Source organism: Manacus vitellinus, unplaced genomic scaffold (genome assembly GCF_001715985.3).
Source record: "Manacus vitellinus isolate BGI_N305 unplaced genomic scaffold, ASM171598v3 scaffold_33_pilon, whole genome shotgun sequence".
In the NCBI taxonomy this organism is placed as follows: domain Eukaryota; kingdom Metazoa; phylum Chordata; class Aves; order Passeriformes; family Pipridae; genus Manacus; species Manacus vitellinus.
In genome coordinates this window covers 6207296-6225846 of record NW_021940478.1, presented here as the reverse complement: position 1 = coordinate 6225846, position 18551 = coordinate 6207296, and the positions used below count along the sequence as shown (strand labels likewise).

General features: G+C 38.7%; 1 protein-coding gene across 1 annotated transcript; it reads right to left on the bottom strand.

The window, feature by feature from the left end:
• Positions 1 to 5419: 5419 nt before the first annotated feature.
• Positions 5420 to 10166, bottom strand: LOC103756420 (leukocyte elastase inhibitor A). Its single transcript, XM_018076881.1, has 7 exons — positions 9992 to 10166; positions 9421 to 9483; positions 8703 to 8891; positions 7315 to 7432; positions 6862 to 7004; positions 5974 to 6141; positions 5420 to 5824 (listed from the first exon to the last, which is right to left on the bottom strand). Exons 1-7 carry the CDS (start codon positions 10157 to 10159, stop codon positions 5420 to 5422), a joined length of 1254 nt encoding a protein of 417 aa, XP_017932370.1. The 5' UTR covers positions 10160 to 10166.
• Between the last annotated feature and the right edge of the window lie 8385 nt (positions 10167 to 18551).

Sequence of the window (18551 nt, the reverse complement as noted above, 5' to 3'; positions counted from 1 at the left end):
GTCAGTCTGCAAACAGAAATATGACTGTATAGTGGTGATATGTAGGGCTTGTTTTAAAAAGTACTGCCAATAGCCCAGAAACTGTTACTTTATTGCTGGGTTTGTGATGCTGAACCAGTGAATGATGTGAAGCTTACAAATTCTGTGATTGTTAGAAATACTTTTACATCTGAACACATTTGTTTTCTTTCAGCAAGATTCCATCTCATCACCAAGATAGTATCTTCTACTTGCCTTTTAGGAAATAGATCTTTCAACCATTATTCTTTATGATAAATATAACATTGAATGGATGAGTTTCCCTATGGCCATCAGAGGGATGTTTGAGACAATGCTAACTTCCTATTTCATTTCTTCTGTGGCTGCTCTGGAAAATGCTCTGGATCTTTAAATCAAAAGTAGTCAACTCTCTGCATTTCCTAGTGTACTTCTTACTATTATTAGTTCAACCAGCCACAAATTTGGAGGTTGCTTTCCTGTAATTTATAGGAATAATAGGAGTAAGTTGCTCTGTAAACCCAACCAGTTGCTTAGACACTGAAATATAAATTTAGGGGGGTTCTTTCCTGTAGTCCTGTTTGAGACATTTAATCTCATTTAATCTGTTTGAGACATTTTTGTTCAGAAAAAGCACAAATGTGTATATATGTATATATATACATATATATATATATATACACTAAATATGGGGTTTGGCAGTACAGCTTGAAACAGCATAGAGCTGCATTTCTTCAGTCGGGTGCAAGTCCTGTAGATGCAGATGTATGTGACATGTAAAAGATATTCATTGAAACATGCAGTTGCTCTCTCTTTTGAATCTAAGGCTAAGAAAGTTTACCATTTTTCTTGTATCTCTAAAACAGTTAAAGTTGGAGGAATAGAGCATATCCATAGTTTGGAGCAGGCGTGGTTGATTATGTGACCTGAGAGGCCTCTGGAGCTAATGACTGTGGAATCACAGACTCCATGAATCATCACACTGTACCTCAGCTGGGCCCTCCAGAGAGTGAGATTGAGAAAAGAGAAATAGCCTTATTTGCAATTATTAAAATTATAAAAGAACAGTTTTAATGTGACAACAGATTTTCAGTGAAAAAGAGCTATTTCGACTCAAAGCTATGGTGCACAAACACTCATATTTCTCACACCTAAAAGAATTTGACAGTTAAACAGTATATGATATATTGACAAGGCAAGGTAAAATTACTATATATGATGTCTTTTTATATTTACCTTTAAGTTCTTAAACATAATATCACCTTTTTTTCCATATTAAAGAACACAAATTAGAAATTATATTTTACTTGGAGAAATACTTACCCCACAAACTTCAGAGGCATGCAATAGTCCAGCTTGCCAGCTGAACCCAAACAGCTTCTCTGAGCTGTTGGTGATATATATTGCATGAGACACTCCCACTGTTGCCTTCAAGAAGTCATCTTTCAGTCACTGCCCTTCGTCATGACCTTTTGATTCATTGCACTTTGAAACATTGAGTAGACCAATGGTTCTCTATCTGCAGAAAGTCAACCTTTATTTTTTGAAGTAAAATCTGATTAAAAATTGAATATTTAAGCTTTTGCGTTAACTTATAAGGCTGTACCAAAGCAATCTGAGTTCAAGCCTAAAGCTATGTCTCATGCAGTTCTTTTGAATTTACACATTAATGTGATTGAGCTCTATTAGGTAACTAGAGCCAAATAAAAAAAAAAAAAAAGAGAGAAAAAAACAACAGTACAAATATGTTCAGCAAAACAAAACACATTTTTAGTAAACCCAGCTGTAACATCATATCAGGTGATTCTCACAGCCAAGTGAAGGTAAAGATCCCAAAATAGTACAGGAAAATATGACCTAGTCATAGTGCTGTGATCTGGGAGTGAGCAAACAGTTCCCACTACAGTCCATTGCTAGCAAGCATCCATGGATATAGCAGAGGAAAGAGTCTTATGTTACCAGGGAGTGCAAAAACTGCATCAATCCCAGAAAACCCAGACAATTCTCTTCTTCTCACATGTAAGGCACTGTCAGTGCAGAAGGCACTCTAACACAGTACTCTCACCAAGCATGAAGGGAAAAGTGGATGCTAGGCTATCTGCTGAAGGTCTGACAGACATGCAACAACTCACTACAGCGTCTGTGCAGGGGAAGAGAGGGAGTTCCTCATGAAGGGTGACCATCTGACGTTGTTAAAATTACATAATTCCACACAAAGCCAGTTTACAGGAGGGTCATTCTATTAAGAGGGATTTGAAATGGATTTTTTCCATGTAAGAACAAACCTAAAAATTTCTGTTTATTTGTCAAGAGCCAAATAGTACTGAAAGGTGTTTTGGTCTGCCAAAATGCAGAACTACATCCCTGAAGTCGAAAGGTTGGTGTGGTTAATAGCTTGTAGTTTTTCAAAGCACAGCCATATCTATTTCTCTACCTGGGTGAGACTGAAGTTTTTACCTGAGGTCAAACTATAGAGTCTACACATACATGTGGAGGAGGGGAGAAAGGCTCTGAGGAGAAAGCACATTTTGCTAAAAACCTCATTATGATGTAAAGATTCAAAGCAACAGCATTGAGATTAATTAGAGGTCTGAGGATGGGCATGGCAGAGGAAGAGATTAGAGGAACAGTTGAGAATTACATGTTTCCTGGACTGTAAGTCAAACCCCAGAATATTCAAGTAGTCAGAAATTTATTTAAACCAGCCAGTAGGATTTAAAGGATGATTGAGAGTCAGCTTTTAACTTTCATTCTCCGCAGGTCATGGCAACAAGGCCCATGGTACATGCACAGGCCATTCTCATAGATCTTCCATACCTACTTTTTTACTGTGGCAGGTGAATAAACTACGGAATCTGTCTACAGGAACATTCATGGTCTGTTAGACAATCATAATGCACAATATAAAATATAATTCAATTGTAAAAAGCGATTACAATTTATTGAATAATAGACTTGATGAGCAGTAAAAAAACCAAATATAGTATCTGTAAAGGCCATAGAAGTGAATAATAGGAATCCAAATTTGTACCTATTAAGTCACAGAGCATAAAACAGTAGGAGTACCCTCTGTGAAAGGGAAAGGGAGCTACTTTACCCTTAGCAGTGTTGTTTGCTTTGCTGAAATTATCTAGATATTCCTGGAGGAAATTTAAAAAAAAAAAAAAAAGGCAACAAAAAAACCCATAAAAAACTCAAAATATTTCTGCTGTAGGAAATTAAGTGACAACCCTCATTACAGGCACATCTTCCTTGCTCACACACAAAATTCCTTTTCCTGTTGTGATACTCGTGCTCTTCAGGATAATATGTTAAAGGACACGCCTTTATCACACATACCAGTAATTGTTTTTCTTATACATTTTATCTGAAAATTTATAGGCCTGATCATGCAAGCTAATAAATTCTAACACTGTTCATTTCACTCTTTTTTCTTTTAACCTAAGTGGTTCATATCGGAGACAAACCAGACATACACAAAATATCAATTGCAGTCATTGAAAAACATGGGTAACTATTTTTTGCATAGTTTATTTATCAGAAGAGCCAACAGCCTGTGATTTGTGTTATCTTCACTTAATTGATATGACAACTGTGCCTCTACAGGTAATTTTAGTATTTCAGGCTGTATTTCATAATTCAATTGCAGCCACATGAGGTATCTCCACAGACTGTAATGGGTCTACTTTATTTAGCAATTCAATGTGTGGAGTAGTGTAATTTACTGTAATTTTTCCTGCATATCTCAGCATTTGGAAGAACTCTTTGAATCTGCAGTTCTGAAATGGCAGTAGTACGCTTGCAGTGTTTACTTTCTTCCCATCAGTGAATAACAGGAAAAGGAGAAGTGAGTCATCAAAGGGGTGTAATATTTTTCCTTTAAAAGCAAGTATTTTTCATATATCTGTGGATTTTGGACATTGCCTACTGACAAACTGGGCAGGTTGCTCTCGTCTGTAACCCCTTGCTATGCCTTCCCACCACTTACGCCACAACACCCAGGAGCTGGTTTAGGGAAGTAGGTCATCAGCAAGTAAATTAGCTTTACCAAAAATTTTCCCCTTCATTTACGTCCCAGAGAACTGCTCATCCTCAAGTCAGGCAAATAACAGTGGTGGCATAAGGGAGGGAACAGAAACACACAGAACAAAGGAAGGAGGCAAAGCATTCTCCTCCTTCTCAGTGGCATTAGACTGGCTGAGCCATGTCTTAAAAGGACACTTTCAATTCCATGGTAAAATCAATGTGAGAGAGAAGCATTAGGTGAGTTTCAGGGTTTACATGTCCTAATGTCAAATTGTTCAGTGCCTAAACTCAGGATGACAAATATTTAAAAGTGGGAGGTAGACTTCAGCATCACCTACGTTTTTTAAAGGATTACTATTATTTTTACTTGTTATATTAGACTATTCCTCTGTCCACTTAATTCTGCAGACTACTACGTTTAATATTTGGTTTGCAGTGGTTTTATTATGATAAATCTAGCAGACACAGGCTACCCATCTAAATACCATCACTACAGATTTTTTAATTTTTTTTATGTTAATGATGAATAAAAAAGCTGGAACAAAAAACTCACAATATCTGAGGCACAAATAGAGCTGTTTTTTAGAAATGAGAATAGCTGATCACTACTTAAAGTTTTCTGTGGGAATTATGTGTCTCGTTCCCAGCCATCACAGAGCAGGCCTTGTGAGAAACCCATTACTCTGAAACTCTGTTTTTGTTACATGGAAGTTTATGAAAAAGTTGGAGAATTTTCTCACACATGCAGGGGTTTTAATAGAAAAAAAAAAATAACAATGGTTCTGCCCTGCTTGAAAACAAGCAAAATTACACCAGAAAATCTTCTGTTTTCTGTGGTCTCCGGGAAAAAATCCTGAGAGTTCCAGCTTAAAATCAATCAACATTTAAAAGGGAGGTCCCACAAGAATACTTTGCTACTCCCCTACAAATTGTCATTTTCCTTCAGGCCTACAAAGGTTGGGTAGGTAAAGCTAAAAGAGACCAAGGATCTAAGATTATCCTTTTAATGTAGATCCCTGTCTTCCTGTCTGCTACATGTAAGTGAATATATCAGTCATCTTTAGGGCACTACAATGATGGGTTTATTGCATCCATACTGCACTAGGAAAGCCTTGAAATAAGGTTTTCTATGCAGACATCTCTAGAGGCCTACAGTTCTTTGGCAAATATCACATAGCGTATTTTAAGGTACATATTTTAGTGAGGCCTCCTAAAAGTAAAACACGCCTGAAGTTCATGTTTTTTAGTTTTTATCTTTAATTTGGCTCTTCTCAGTCTTTTTAATAGCAAATCAAACTTTAGGATAAAGCCAAGAGAAATGTCTTTTGTTTTGTCTTTTGTCCTTACCGCTTGCCAGTTTGGATGTAAGCATGGAGAAAGATCTAATTTCCTCCACTTAAGGAGAGCAATATCTTCCAAAGAAGAGAATAGTGTTAGTTTGGTTGTGTCTGATGAAGAAGAGGAATGGATGGTCAGCTTTGAACTCATAAGTAAGTGGGCAACACAGAGGCATTGCAAGAAGCCCTGTGGCACAAGCTGCTTCTGTGCCCTCTTCATTGACTTCCACAATTGTCTTCTGGATGGCCTTGGACACAACCAGGCCACCTTTCTTAGAGATTCCTGACAAATCAGCTTTTCCCCAGTCAAAAACATTCATTACTCCCATCTCCTGAAGAGTTTTGTTGAGAACATAACTTTCTTCCATCTTGAACTGAGGCAGGTATACCTTCACTTTCAGTGGTTCCATCCTAGCAGAGCTGGTCCATTCTGCTAGTTTTTCATAGGTGAGGGCACATTCAAGCTGTAAGGTGGTATTGATAATAATGAATGGCACCATCATGAATGGAAGGAAAAAAAGTTCAGTTTTTTCCATTTGGCTTCAGACCATACTGGAGCAACATTAAAGTATTGCTCTCTGTGTATTTTACCAGACAGAAAATCAAATATTACCTGTTCTAGGCCAGTAAAGTCCTCACAGTCATCTTCAGGAAGAAGAATGAACATGCTCAGTTCATTATTAAAGTATAGGAGCTCTATGACTTTCATTTTCGGTTCTTCTAAGATGGCCATGTTAAAATATCCTTCTTGAAACATCATCTGCACTGTCCTACTCTCATTCTGGAACACATGAAACATATTAAATGGAAAATACAGAAATAATTACCCTGTTATTAATTTGTTTCAGTATTGAGGTTAGAGTTCAGTCCAAAAGCATTACTTACACTGGTCATGGGTTTAACATACTTGTAGCCTTGATCTGTTCCTCTCAACTGTAGCTCCAATGAAGTTATCCATTTTAGAAGCATAAAAGCTACTTTTCCTTCTCTACTGGTGGAAGATTACTTTAGTCACAGCTTCGTTGTTACATCTTTCTTTTGTCTGGCATGTCAGATTAGAAAATTCATGCATCTGATGCAACCATAAATCTAAATTCCTCATGAATAATGTATACATTCCCCTGAGATAATTTGTCTTCAGCTCATTTTTTCCTGAAAGCACACACTATTCTGTTCATAAATAGTAACAGGGGAACAGAATCCTCAGTTTGACTTCCAAACCAGACTATTTTTGAAACAGCATCCTTAGTAGCAAAATCCCCAACAAAGTTAGCGCATTTGCTCAGTGGTTTTGACCCAATCAGGATTTCAGCTGCACAAGACCCATTTCTGATGTTAATTGGTACAAACAGTAACATATTTGGTTATCAAACTGAAGAGAAGATGCAGCTTTCTCTTGTTCTGGCTGAGGACAGAGAGGAGGAAAGCTCCCATTTGCTGGTTTAGGGGACAGATATCTGATTTCCATCCCCCAGCTGCTTCAGTTCCGTCCATACTGTACCTTGTTCAGATGGAAATATGCTTCCTTAGTGTCTTCTTTCTTAAATTCTGCTGCCCACTTTCCTTTAAAATACATAGCATTGACCAGGACAAGTACAGTAGAGGGATCAATAAAACCAGTAGAAAATAGGTCTTTGATTTTACCTGTAAAAATAATAAATTAAAAAGAATTATTTTGTTCAGGCAATCAGCTGACTTCAACTATTAATAATTATTTCTGTAAATCTGAAAAGTAGTACAGTGCTGTCAGACAAAAAAATTTTATTTACAGTTTTGGAAGCCAGGAACTCAAGGCATTTTTGTTCCTCTTCCTATATTTATTTCCTATTGAGAAGAAAAAAAAAAAAAAAAGTAGTTCCCTTTAGAAAAAAAAAAAGTGGAAAGTGAAATTCATACATGATATCCCTAACTAGTTCAATTTCAAACCAAAAAACCTGCATGGTTTCTTCTTTACCTTTTGTCTCATTTTCCACCCAGAAGTTAATTTTTTCTCTGACTACTTCTTCAGTGTATTTAAAATTGACTGGCTCCAGTTCTGCTCGATAGAATTTCTTTGTAGAATCCAAGTATTGCTAGAAAGTACAAGATTCAGAATTTTATTTCAACATGATGATTTTTATAAGATAATTTCATGGCTTCAGGATAATTCCATGAAGTAGATCAGCCAGAAAAGAATGAGTAAAAAAGGCATATGTAAGAAATTATTTGAAATAACTCAAACATTCAATTTTTAGAGACATTATTTTTTAAAAAAAATTTGCAAATATATTTTTCTGTAATTTCAAGATGTAATCAACAGCAGAAATGTCTCAGCACAGTGAAAAATATCTAAGATCAAAACGTGGTACCTTTTAAGCTCATATATCATTGTTATGATATATGTCTTCCCAATCATCAAATGAAGAAGGCTGTCTTATTTTGAACAAATAACCAGGACTGATATCACAATGAGATCTCTGTCTGTACATGTATATGTATTACTCAGTGTGGATATACGCACTGTAAAATTTATAACTTGTATTAAGTGTAAAACTTTTCCTGGCTGCTGGTCACCTTTTTCTGGCTCTGAAAATCTCTGTTCACCTAGAGCACAAAGGAAGCATCTTGAAAGCAAGATGAAATCTTGACTTCAAATGAGAAAGGTGGTTACAGAGATTAAACAGCACTGTTCCTACTAATACTCTTTTAAACACCTTAGCTCTATTTTCCTGAGTAAATTGTTTGTATGGTCTTGCATTGTCTGGGCATCAGTGTTTCACAAGAATGTTCTGAGACGGTCAATTACACTTAAATGAGACTAATAGACACAAATCTCAAAGATGCTACTTCTTTTAAGCCTTGCTTGAAAAGGTATCAGGAATCATAGAGTCCTATATTTGTGTAAATTCTAAGGGAAAGGTGGGAGAGTGAGCAAAATCATTTCATGAGAAACAAAGAAGACACTGGGAAAGGGAGGGAAGTCTTCTGCTGGACACAGACTTTTCTTGCTCGGATAGAATTGACACAAGAAGCACTGTCTCTGTTAGACACAGGGAGTGCGTGGTAAGGATACACTGATGGTGATCACTGCTATCACATTTTCTGGAATGTCAAGGGAGAGCAATTACCATAGATCTGTTTCTTCATCTAAAATCTTTAACTCTGGCTTCCTCATGCTCTGCCCCATATCTGGGCAAGTGAGATGGAAAGGCTCCCTGACTGTGAGCTGTGGAGTGCAGTCATTTGTCAGCACACCCTGACAGTGCCATTGTGTTTCATTTCCCTTTGTGCTTCATGATTGAAGAAATTCTACTGAGCTTGTCACTCCTAGGAGCTGTTAAAAGGGACACCACGGCCACTTACCTGGAAGAACGGGTAAGTAATTTCTCCAAAGAGCCTGTTGGCAATGGTGAGACAACATCCTGGACTGGGTTCACTGACTTCAGCCAACAGTGCCTGGAACTGGGAATGGACTCCTTCAGCTTCTTCACACTTCAAACAAGAAAACAGACATTTCATAGTAGGCTTGAGCTTTCCTATGCAAAGCTGGACCTGAGGGTGAATTGCAGCCTCCCTCCACATGAGAAACTCCACCCAGTTGATACAGGCACTGGAATAAATGCAACAACACCACCTCTTACTCCCCCTGTGCCAGATGTACAGAATTGACAAAGCGATTCCACTTCAGGCCAGCACCTTCAAGTCATGTATCCTACAGCAATGTCTCTGTGCACACTAAGCAAAAGACTGCTGGCTTACAGACTGTGAGAAGCAAGCTCCAAGGTGCTTTTGGCACACTCTGTAGACAAACCTTTGCAGGTGGCAACTAAAGCACTTATCACTTTTTAGATTGGTACTGATGTTTTGGTTAGAAACCTGTAATTAGAAGGCTTAGCCATTTTAATGTGTGACTCACAAGGCCCCTTAAATAACTAGTAAAGGAACAGTAATAAGCAGGTCTGTAAATCTAGATGGAAAGGCTGATCAGCACTGCTGTACCTTCTGATTAAGTGATCATCTGCAAGGAAAAGGGCTGACAAACTTGTTCCTGTTGCTTCAGCTCAGAGCAATTGTGTCTTACCTTCTCAGAAGGGTCTCTGTTGCTCTGTCCTACACTGCTCAAAACTTCACTGAAATGAAATACCTGCAATGTAAATGTTGAGTAAGTGCAGCTCAGTGACAGTACTTCAAAACTAAAGCAGTGTTGCAAGCCTATCCCAAAACACAGCCAGACACAGTCACTGAGGAAAGCTCCCTTTGTTCTTTACTCTATGATCCTTGCAAGTGAACAAGTAGTTTTAGTAGACAATGAATGCATGAAATCTTTGAAATCTTTCAAATCTTTCTTCATAGAAAAGAAGACTTTGGTTGTCCAGAGAAGGCAGAAGACCATATCAAAGGGCAGTAACACTTCTGAGACCTGAAGAGTTTGGGAATGTCTCCAAAACGCTTTCTTTAGCACTGTTTAGCATTCACTGAACAATCAATTACTAATAATAATGTTTAGTCTGAAGAACTTTGTTATTAGGAACAGCATAATGTATTTTTAAAGGCCTCTCTGTGTGCACCAATCCTTTGGATATTTAGGAACTATATCAGCCTCTTGGCTCATATTATGCCACCATCCCCTTTTGAGAGCAAAGGAAACCTACTTTCTCAATCTGTTCCAGTGTGTTGCCCCTGGCTCCGAGGACAACCATTCCAAAGGCAGCTGACAGACTTAGTGGGGAGAAGAAGATGTTTTCATTTCTTTTTCTTTTGTTCAGCTCTCTGAAAAAGTCAAGACAGAACTTGGCATTGGCTGCGCTGAGAGAGCACATTGTGGCACTGCAATCACCTGAAACAAGGGAAAAAGTAATTTAGGCTTCTCATCCTTACACCTGCTACATTTAGATGCCTTAGTAGAGCATGGTAAGGTTTTCTGCAAAAGCTTGGCTGAATTATTCTGCGCTACACAGAAGATTCCCTGTTCACCACATTTGGGATTTCAAAGTGAATTTGAAAATCAGCACCCTGAATGGCAGGAGAAACACATTTGCAGAAGCAGTATTCTGAGTTGAGCTGCTTCTCCAGCTCAAGCAATAGCTATGGCTTCGTCAGTTAGCCCTAACTTTGTCCTAACCACAGTGCCAGCTTAGTTTATACAGTGATCTTTCTTGCCTAGAGTCTTCCAGGCACAACCCTTATTAATTACACCCTTGATCGTATCTCGTTCTCTGTCTCTCTAAAAACTTTGTGAGTATTAATCAGCTGTGTCCTAGATACTGTGTCCTTTTGAGGCTGGTTGCTTAACAAACATTTGGCAAAAAAATAGAAATACAGACCGGCTCGCTTAGTAAGATTTTTAACAAAGACACATTGTGTATTAGTAGAAAATTCCGGTCATATTTTTTATCTTATCTGCAGCTTAAACTATTTTCCCAAATATACTTCAGTTACAATCACAATTACTATAAGCAGATAATCTTGAATATTCAGCAAAATTCTTCATACCTTACACCTACGATGGAGTTCTTCTCTTATGAAAGCCAGTGTCTTCATCCAGTAAACTGACGTAGAAACATCTGATCCATTAGAAAGTTAGTGCCGTATTTAGTGGTTCCACTATTCTAAGTCATTTTTTGTTTGATTCTTACTGAGTCTGAATAATTTTCTCCACAGGTGTGGAAGGTATCTTTCCTCCATTACACAAGAAGAATTAAATTATCCATATAAATATTTAAAAGATGGAAGAGCGTAGGAAGACTATGCTCTCATAAGTTACTAATTTGGGTCATAAAGAAGTTGGAATCAGTTTGGTTTTGATCTTCTTTAGAAACACACTTAGTAAAACCATTGTGCAAGTTAAGCACAAATTCATCACACAGCCCATACATTTTAATGAAATCCAAAACATTGCACAGCAACTTGAAAATATTCTCACTTCCTCAAAATAAGTCATATAGCGCATATATGTGCTAAGTAGCATGTATGTCACTAATGCACATATCAATCCTTAGACATTTCCTAGTTCTGTCTTTTAGAATTAAAGATCATGGAGATATTTACCTTCTCCTTGGAACTCACGGTGTCAACTTGACAGTTGAGCTTGTTGATGGGCCTTCTGGAGCAATGGGATATAAAACCATTGCCACTCCCAGCGGCAGCATAATTTTCACTCATGATGAATCATATTCCTGTCTGTTGCAACCAGTTAGTATAATTAGGGGATCTTTTGTGGAATCTTGTATTTTTCCTTATCCCTAAGAGTTCAGAAAGAAGTCACAATTTCAAATGCATACTGAGATGTAAAAAAATTTTACGAAGTTATAAAAGAGAAAGCAAACTCCTAGAAACAAAGGAGATCTGAGGCAATTTTTTACCTGTAAAAAATAAATTCTACAAATTTTGATGTGTTTTACTGTCAGAAGTGACACCACTGAATGCAAACACATATGTTTCTGTAATAGAAACTAATTATTAAAACCTCTGATGTTGGCACAGTAGCAAGGGAAAGTAAAATGCAGAATTATCTATTTGGCCAATTGTGACATAAGGCAGTGGTTCCAAGGTGGAGGTAGGGCAATCTGCCTTCTCCAGATCTGTGCCTCTGAAGACTTCTCTCTTAAAGATCCCTTCCAGGGAACTTTCCCTACCTGTTTACTGCCTCAACTGAAAATTCTGTCCTTAACGCAGAAGACGAATTTAGCCATTTGTTCCAGAATTTGTTGAATACCCAACAGCCTGGGCAAACAGTAGCTTGCTTTCATTTGCATGATATCCTAGAAGAGAGGGCACGTTGCACGCACAGCTTGACTGTGCCGAGCTCGTACCTCAGGTGTGCTGCAGCTGAGCATCCGCAGTCATTGCAGCGATGGGGCACAGCTCATGCATTCACAACAATGACACAGTGCATGCAGATTAACTCTGGTACTCCTGGGATGCTGTGCTTCCTGCAGAGGCACTGCAGTGAGGGGCTCTCCATGCATTATCTGCATTGGCCCAAGTTCTACGGATGGAAATATGAGATATTCTCCTGGGGATTCCCAATATTTCCACTGTAAGTAGGGAAGGCATTTGTGGCACAAGGGGCAAAACATTGAGAAGCTATCCCTGTTCATATAGTCTTCTTTCAAAACCTTGCATTCTGCAGATGTGTTAACAGAAAAACTGCTGTTTTGTCCAGGCAGGCTTTCCACAAGACACTGACATATCTAAGTTTAGCCCACAACTCCTCATTTTTGTCAGTGTCTCTGAGGAAGTCTGGTCCTTGCCTTATATTGCTTCAGTGAGGCATAGGCAGCAGGGACAGAGCAACCTAATTATAAGCAGTAGTATATTTCCTGTTATTTTCCTGAAAAATAATCTTCCTTCACATATAGATTGATATGGTGTGTGGGTGGGCAAACACTTGCATAAGTGTATGCAAGCACAAACACTTAAATCACTGTTTTGTAAGAAATACTGAGGTATCACTGCTAACATATACTTACATATCAACCCAATCAGATACTAGGCTTCTCTGCTATTTAGGAAGCTTTGAAGGCAGTTTCATGTCAATCACAAGGTAGTCAAGGGTTTAATTCTCTTCTGGTTTGAATTTTCTCATTTTTTTTCCGGGAGGAAATAGAAATTAAAAATGTGCTGCTTGCTCATGCCCTGAGGGCAAGAGGGTTGGACCGGCACAGATTTTGCCTGAAGGAAAGAAAGCCACAGAGTCTGGTTTAACTTGCTTAACACTGGGGCAAGAAAACTTCACAAAGAAGTGTCTGGCTTGCTTTCCTGGTTTCTGGCTGCTCTCCAAACAGCCACTTAAAAGCCCACCTGCAGAGCCTGTTCCTCACTGTTAAGGAAACTTGTCTGTTCAACCATCCAGGAACCATTCCATCAGTCGCACCCATACCACCCAAACTGGGCCCCTTTGCAGCTGCACACCCCACACTCACACAGTCAGACCAGCTTTCCCTACCAGCTCAACCTTTGGTTTCCCATAGCAGAGTCTCAGATGTCACAACCCTTAAAATAATTTAATCATGGTGCAATAACAAACTATCAGCTCGAACTGAGTGCCTCCAAGGAGGAACTTGAAACAAAAAGACACCACCACGCTTTTATACCCTCACAGTCTAAGTATGGGAAAGTCCAGGGTCCTCAGCTCCCGCCCTGTTGGGTCCCCTGGCTGTGCCACAGGTCTCCATGCCCTGTTTTATGCAAAGGGTCGGCAGCTCAGGTTAACTCTTCGGCCTCTTGCCTAGGGCTCGGGCTCTCACCACCCAGAGCTCAGCTTGCAGTTTGCACTGCAGCTGCACCCCGAGCTCCCTGCCCTGAATGTATTCCTTGACACTCACACTGTCACCAATAGGAAACTGCAGAGCAAAACTGGGCAGCTGCTGTTCTCTTTCTTGTGGTGGCAGGCTGTTCCTTGCATTTTTATTTTTGGCACTAGGCATAGCACAGTTGGAGGAAAAAATGTTATGGAATACAAGAGGGGAAAGTATACAAATAGGAGCCACGAAATATATTAGTTGTAAGTCAGGGTAACACTCAGTCATCTCCCGGAACAGAAGGGAGATAGTTTTCAAGCAGCTAGACACAGACAAGTATTTCTCTTTCAGGAACTGGCAAATTTTAGTCCAAATTAATATAGTGAATGGAAAATTGCAATCCTGAAGCACAATAAATCATGTCCTTTAGGCACAGGGGTGTGTGGCTAGAGACACAAGTACCCTTGAAATTCATTCTTCTGTATAGGAATCCATTAAGGCAAAGTTCAAGTTATCTAATACGCTATCAGACTGAAATACTACTCTCCTAGTCCTGCTTAGGTTTCTGATACTTTTGAGCTCTTGCCTTAACTGTCTTAAGCAAACAGGGTTTTTTATGGTTGTTTGTTATTTCACTGGTTCTGTAGGTACTTCTGTTCATTTCGAGTTAACCTGAAGATTAACTGTGGCTCCACTCTTCCTTTTGGTGGAGGTTTGTTTCACATGGATCATTTTCTGTCTTTGGTCAAATTATAGCTAATGAAAGAGCTGAACTGGCATTGATTTTCAGAAAGGAACATTTTCTGCTGTTCTTCTAGTCTCCTCCTTTGATATTTCCTTCTCTTCTAGGCTAGTTCAATGTGGGTTAGAGAGTGCTTAGACAGGCACATTTTTTAATGGCAATGTCCGAGAAATCCAGAAGTTTTTATTCAAGTGGATTGAAGGATCTCCTGCTTTGTAGGTTCTGAGAAGACTTGCTATGCAAGCACCTGCTGGGAAAAACAAAGCTATAACTAATTCTGCTGTTGAATAGGCAGTTGGACTAGGAATTGCACCACATTTGTCAGATCTATGACTCCCTTCTTGCTCTTGGAATAATGCAAAGGTGCATTTCAGGCCAGAGAAAAATTAAGAAGATTGAAGAAGGTCATGGTGGTCTCAAATCAGGAGACTCTCTTTATTCCTTTCCATGAATAAGCCTCTAGCAGGAAAGGATAAATAACAGGAGGACTTTTTTTTTAAGGGTTATAGAAAATGCATTTTGTGGAAAGGAAGACTAAGATGTAAAAGTACTGCAAGTACAATAGAAGTGACAGATTTTCTTTCAGATACTTAAACTATTCTGGTGAGAATGCAGACTTCAAAGACAGACCTTTTAGCTGGTGGTCAGATGCTTGTCGTAGTAAAGTTGCTTTCAGGTACAGAGGAATGGATCACAGACTGAGCTGCTTGCTACACCTAAAGTTCTCTACATTTAGATAAGACTGTAAATAGTACAACATGCTTAGGGACAAGTTTTGTTCAGTACTGTTTGTCTGTTTGCAGTCATTTTGGATGAAAGTCTCAAACTTTTTCTTCATTTGCCAATGACATTTTTTTTTATGTTTCTTATGGCCTTGGGGCCAGGACCAAGGGAACGAAGACTTCTCTGTATGATTTGTAAACCATAAAGAGTTCTGATGACATGGATGAGATAAGCATAGGAAGGCCAAAACAAGGAACAAGAGATCTGCTCAGTGATGTCAATCAGCAGGACACAGTCTCACAGCAAGAAGTAATGACTCTGTAGCAGAACAGACCACCAGCATATTCCTTGTGATTATTCTTTGCTGCAAAAAGATGCAAGAAACTTGGACTCCTACAGTTCTCCCTTGGTTTTTTTCTCATTGTTTGCAGCCATATGCTTTCCTTACTGTCAGTGTCTGCATGATGCAGCAGAGAAGCAGATTCCTGTTGAGGAAACAGAGGCTGATCTCAAGTTTGACAGCAAAGGCTCTTCTTGTCCCTTTCATCTGGCAAAATGCACATTCTGCTACCACCCTGCTCAGGTGGTAATTACAGAGTACCTGATTTGTCTGAGGTTGCTGTGAGTAAAGGTACCATTAGATAAGTAGAGTTGCTGAATAGCAAGAACAAAACAAGCACTCCTGTGATTTTCATGAGGCCAAAAGGGCCCTCCCTCTTTGTCAGACATCTGCTTCAACAAATAACAGGCCTTATACAATATATGGGAGCAATTAAGAGTGATAAAGTATCTGTGGTGATCCAGAGGAACATTAACATGACAGAAAAATACCTCTTGAAGTAGTGGAAGAAGCTGGAGAGATTTCAGATGTTGCTGATGGTCTCAGCTCATTTGGGAAGCACCACGTGAGCAAAGTCTGATATTAATTCCTGTGATCTTCAGGTTGTATGAGTCAAGAACTTATTGAAAAGCAAGTATCACCTTCTAAATCACACTGCTCTCTTCTGACTCTCCAATACTGAATTTATTGGCAAGAGAGTGCAGGAATTGATAAGTGTCAACTTTGCAGAGATTTGAGCCACCTCATGCTGGTCATTCAACTTGCCAGGGAAAAGGTGAGCCCAGTACTGGTTTTTTTTCCACCTGAACTTCTTTCTGCAACAGAAGTTTTTCCATTATTGCAATGAAACCCCTTTACCCTCCAGGGAAACTTAGACATGACACAGAATAGCATCAAAAATTCTTCATCATTGATTCACTTATCTTACCAGCATCTAAAAATAGCTTTAGCAATACAGCCAGTTCTGCCTGTTTTACATTCTCTGCTCACAGTCCTGCTCACCTGTTCATGCGCCTTGACTAAGAGGAAATTACATTTGTAAGCAAGGATGTCTGCTTAACTGACTTCCAAAGCATAAGGTGTTATGATTAGACAGATAAATATTTTTGCATTATGATCCCATTTTATAATGCTGATCCAGGCTTTGTGAGTGATATCATCTACAGTATTTCTGGACATCATCCCTTTGTGGCACTTTAAATCATTTTCTAAGCCAGCTCTCTTTACCTAAATAACAAGTGCAGCATTTTTTAAAGCTGTGCAATACAGAATGTCCATAAGTATTCCTCTTCTGGCTCTACCTCAGTGCATAGCTTTTCTCGTCAGTCAGTATTGTGGGATGGAGTAGATAGTAGAAAAATTCTCTTGCCTTTTAAAAAAGGGGCTGTTTTTCTATATTGCTTAGCCACTGGAAAAGATAATAGATAATCTCATGCAATGGATTTGTTGTTAGCTTTGGTTGAAAGTGACAGAACTGTGTGGCTGGAAGGAGCTTTGAGATTTCTAGTGTTTCTGATGCCCTAAGGTGGGATGAAAGACCTAGACTACAGTTGATAGGTGTTTGTCGAACCTAGTTTTTGAAACCTCTACACAAAGAGTTTCCAAGCTTCTGTTATGTTTCAGAGCTTTCTTATTCCTGGAGTTTTAACTCAACTTTCTTGTAAGTTGTCCTGACTGCAAACTAGAATGGTTACATCCAGTCATCTTTAAACTTTGATATGTGCCACTGGCCAAGTCATGTAAATACTTATTAGTCAATTTATCCTTTGTACAAGATGTAGTATTTGGGACTATTGGGACTATTATGTCTCCCTGATCATAAAATGTCATTATTGTAGGTATACTCATGACCAGAAACTTAACACTACACTAATCACACTACCCAAAACACCGTGGGTATTGTTGGCTACTGAGTTGCTTCAACAACTTATGGACTTGGTAACCTGAAATGTCCTTTAGGGCTGCTCAGCCCTTTAGTGCATGGTATAATTCTCACCATTCTAAGGAGAAAAGTTTTGCTTTTGGCCATCAGTCTGGATGTTAAAGTAATTGTTTTTCCTCATTCCCATGACAATCCTTGTGGTATGATTTCCACAGCTAGTCAAATTATGCAGTTGCTCAGTAGTTTAATATGTTAGTTGCATAAATGTTCCTGTGGGGATATTCTTGCCAGTCCCTACAGCTAGTGAAATAAGATGCATTGTAGGTCCAGAAATGGAGTGTATGTGTTTGCTGATATTGCGCACATATTGTTAGTGACCGAGTTTTGAAAACAAATGAGATTTGAAAACACCCTTCCTAAACTGCCAAGCCCTGTGAGGAGCTGACAACTGCATAATTTGAAACCACAGGGTCAAATTTTCAGTCACTGTAAAACTGATTCAGTTCCAGAAGAGGTGTGAAAAGAGAATTTGTTCTTCTTCAGGCCACAGAATAATGTGAGTGTACAGATGGTATGTTTTCCACATCCTGCCATAGAATTTGTACAATATATAATTTCATCATTCTTCAAGTCAGATTTCTACATGCCTGGGTTAACCAAGGACTACTGAACTGTTCTGAAAATAAGTTCTCTACATCTCTTCTCTCAGTTCCACTGATTTTTACTATTGATAAAGTGGTTGGTCCCATATTATCCTGCATAAAATTTGACAGCCTCTTCTTTTCTGGCCTGCCTGTAACCCAGAAACATCACCTTGTGAATCCCATATACTTGTATCCCAGCTGGTTGTAAACATTTATAATCTAAAAAAAACTAATGTTGAACTTGTGACCAGCATCACTTACCAACAACCTTCATAAAATAAGATACTAAAGAAATATCTACTACAGGATAAGAACACTACACAGAATACTATACAAAATACTACATAGAAAAAGATATTTAAGAAAATCTGACTTTAAAGCATTATGCTCCCAAGAACCACTATTTCATGCAGAATATGTAAAGTAGTTCCTGCTATTTTGGTCTTAAGCGATCATTGGATGCGAATAAGAATGTCTTGACAGAACATGATGTCCAATTGCTAGTGGAAAGTACCATTTGATTCTTTTCCTAAACCTTCATCTTGTACAAAGTAAATATTACCACTAAGCCATGGGAGGTAAACCGGATCTGGAACACCATCAAATGATTGTGGGGTGACTTCAAAGCTCTGATCCTG

Coding starts and splice junctions, on each gene's coding strand:
- LOC103756420 (XM_018076881.1), bottom strand. CDS start 10,159: ATGTGCTCTCTCAGCGCAGCCAATGCCAAGTTCTGTCTTGACTTTTTC. Junction 8,892..9,420: donor ACAGAGACCCTTCTGAGAAG/GTAAGACACAAT, acceptor ATTCACCCTCAG/GTCCAGCTTTGCATAGGAAA. Junction 6,142..6,861: donor CATATTTCCATCTGAACAAG/GTACAGTATGGA, acceptor CATGTGTTCCAG/AATGAGAGTAGGACAGTGCA.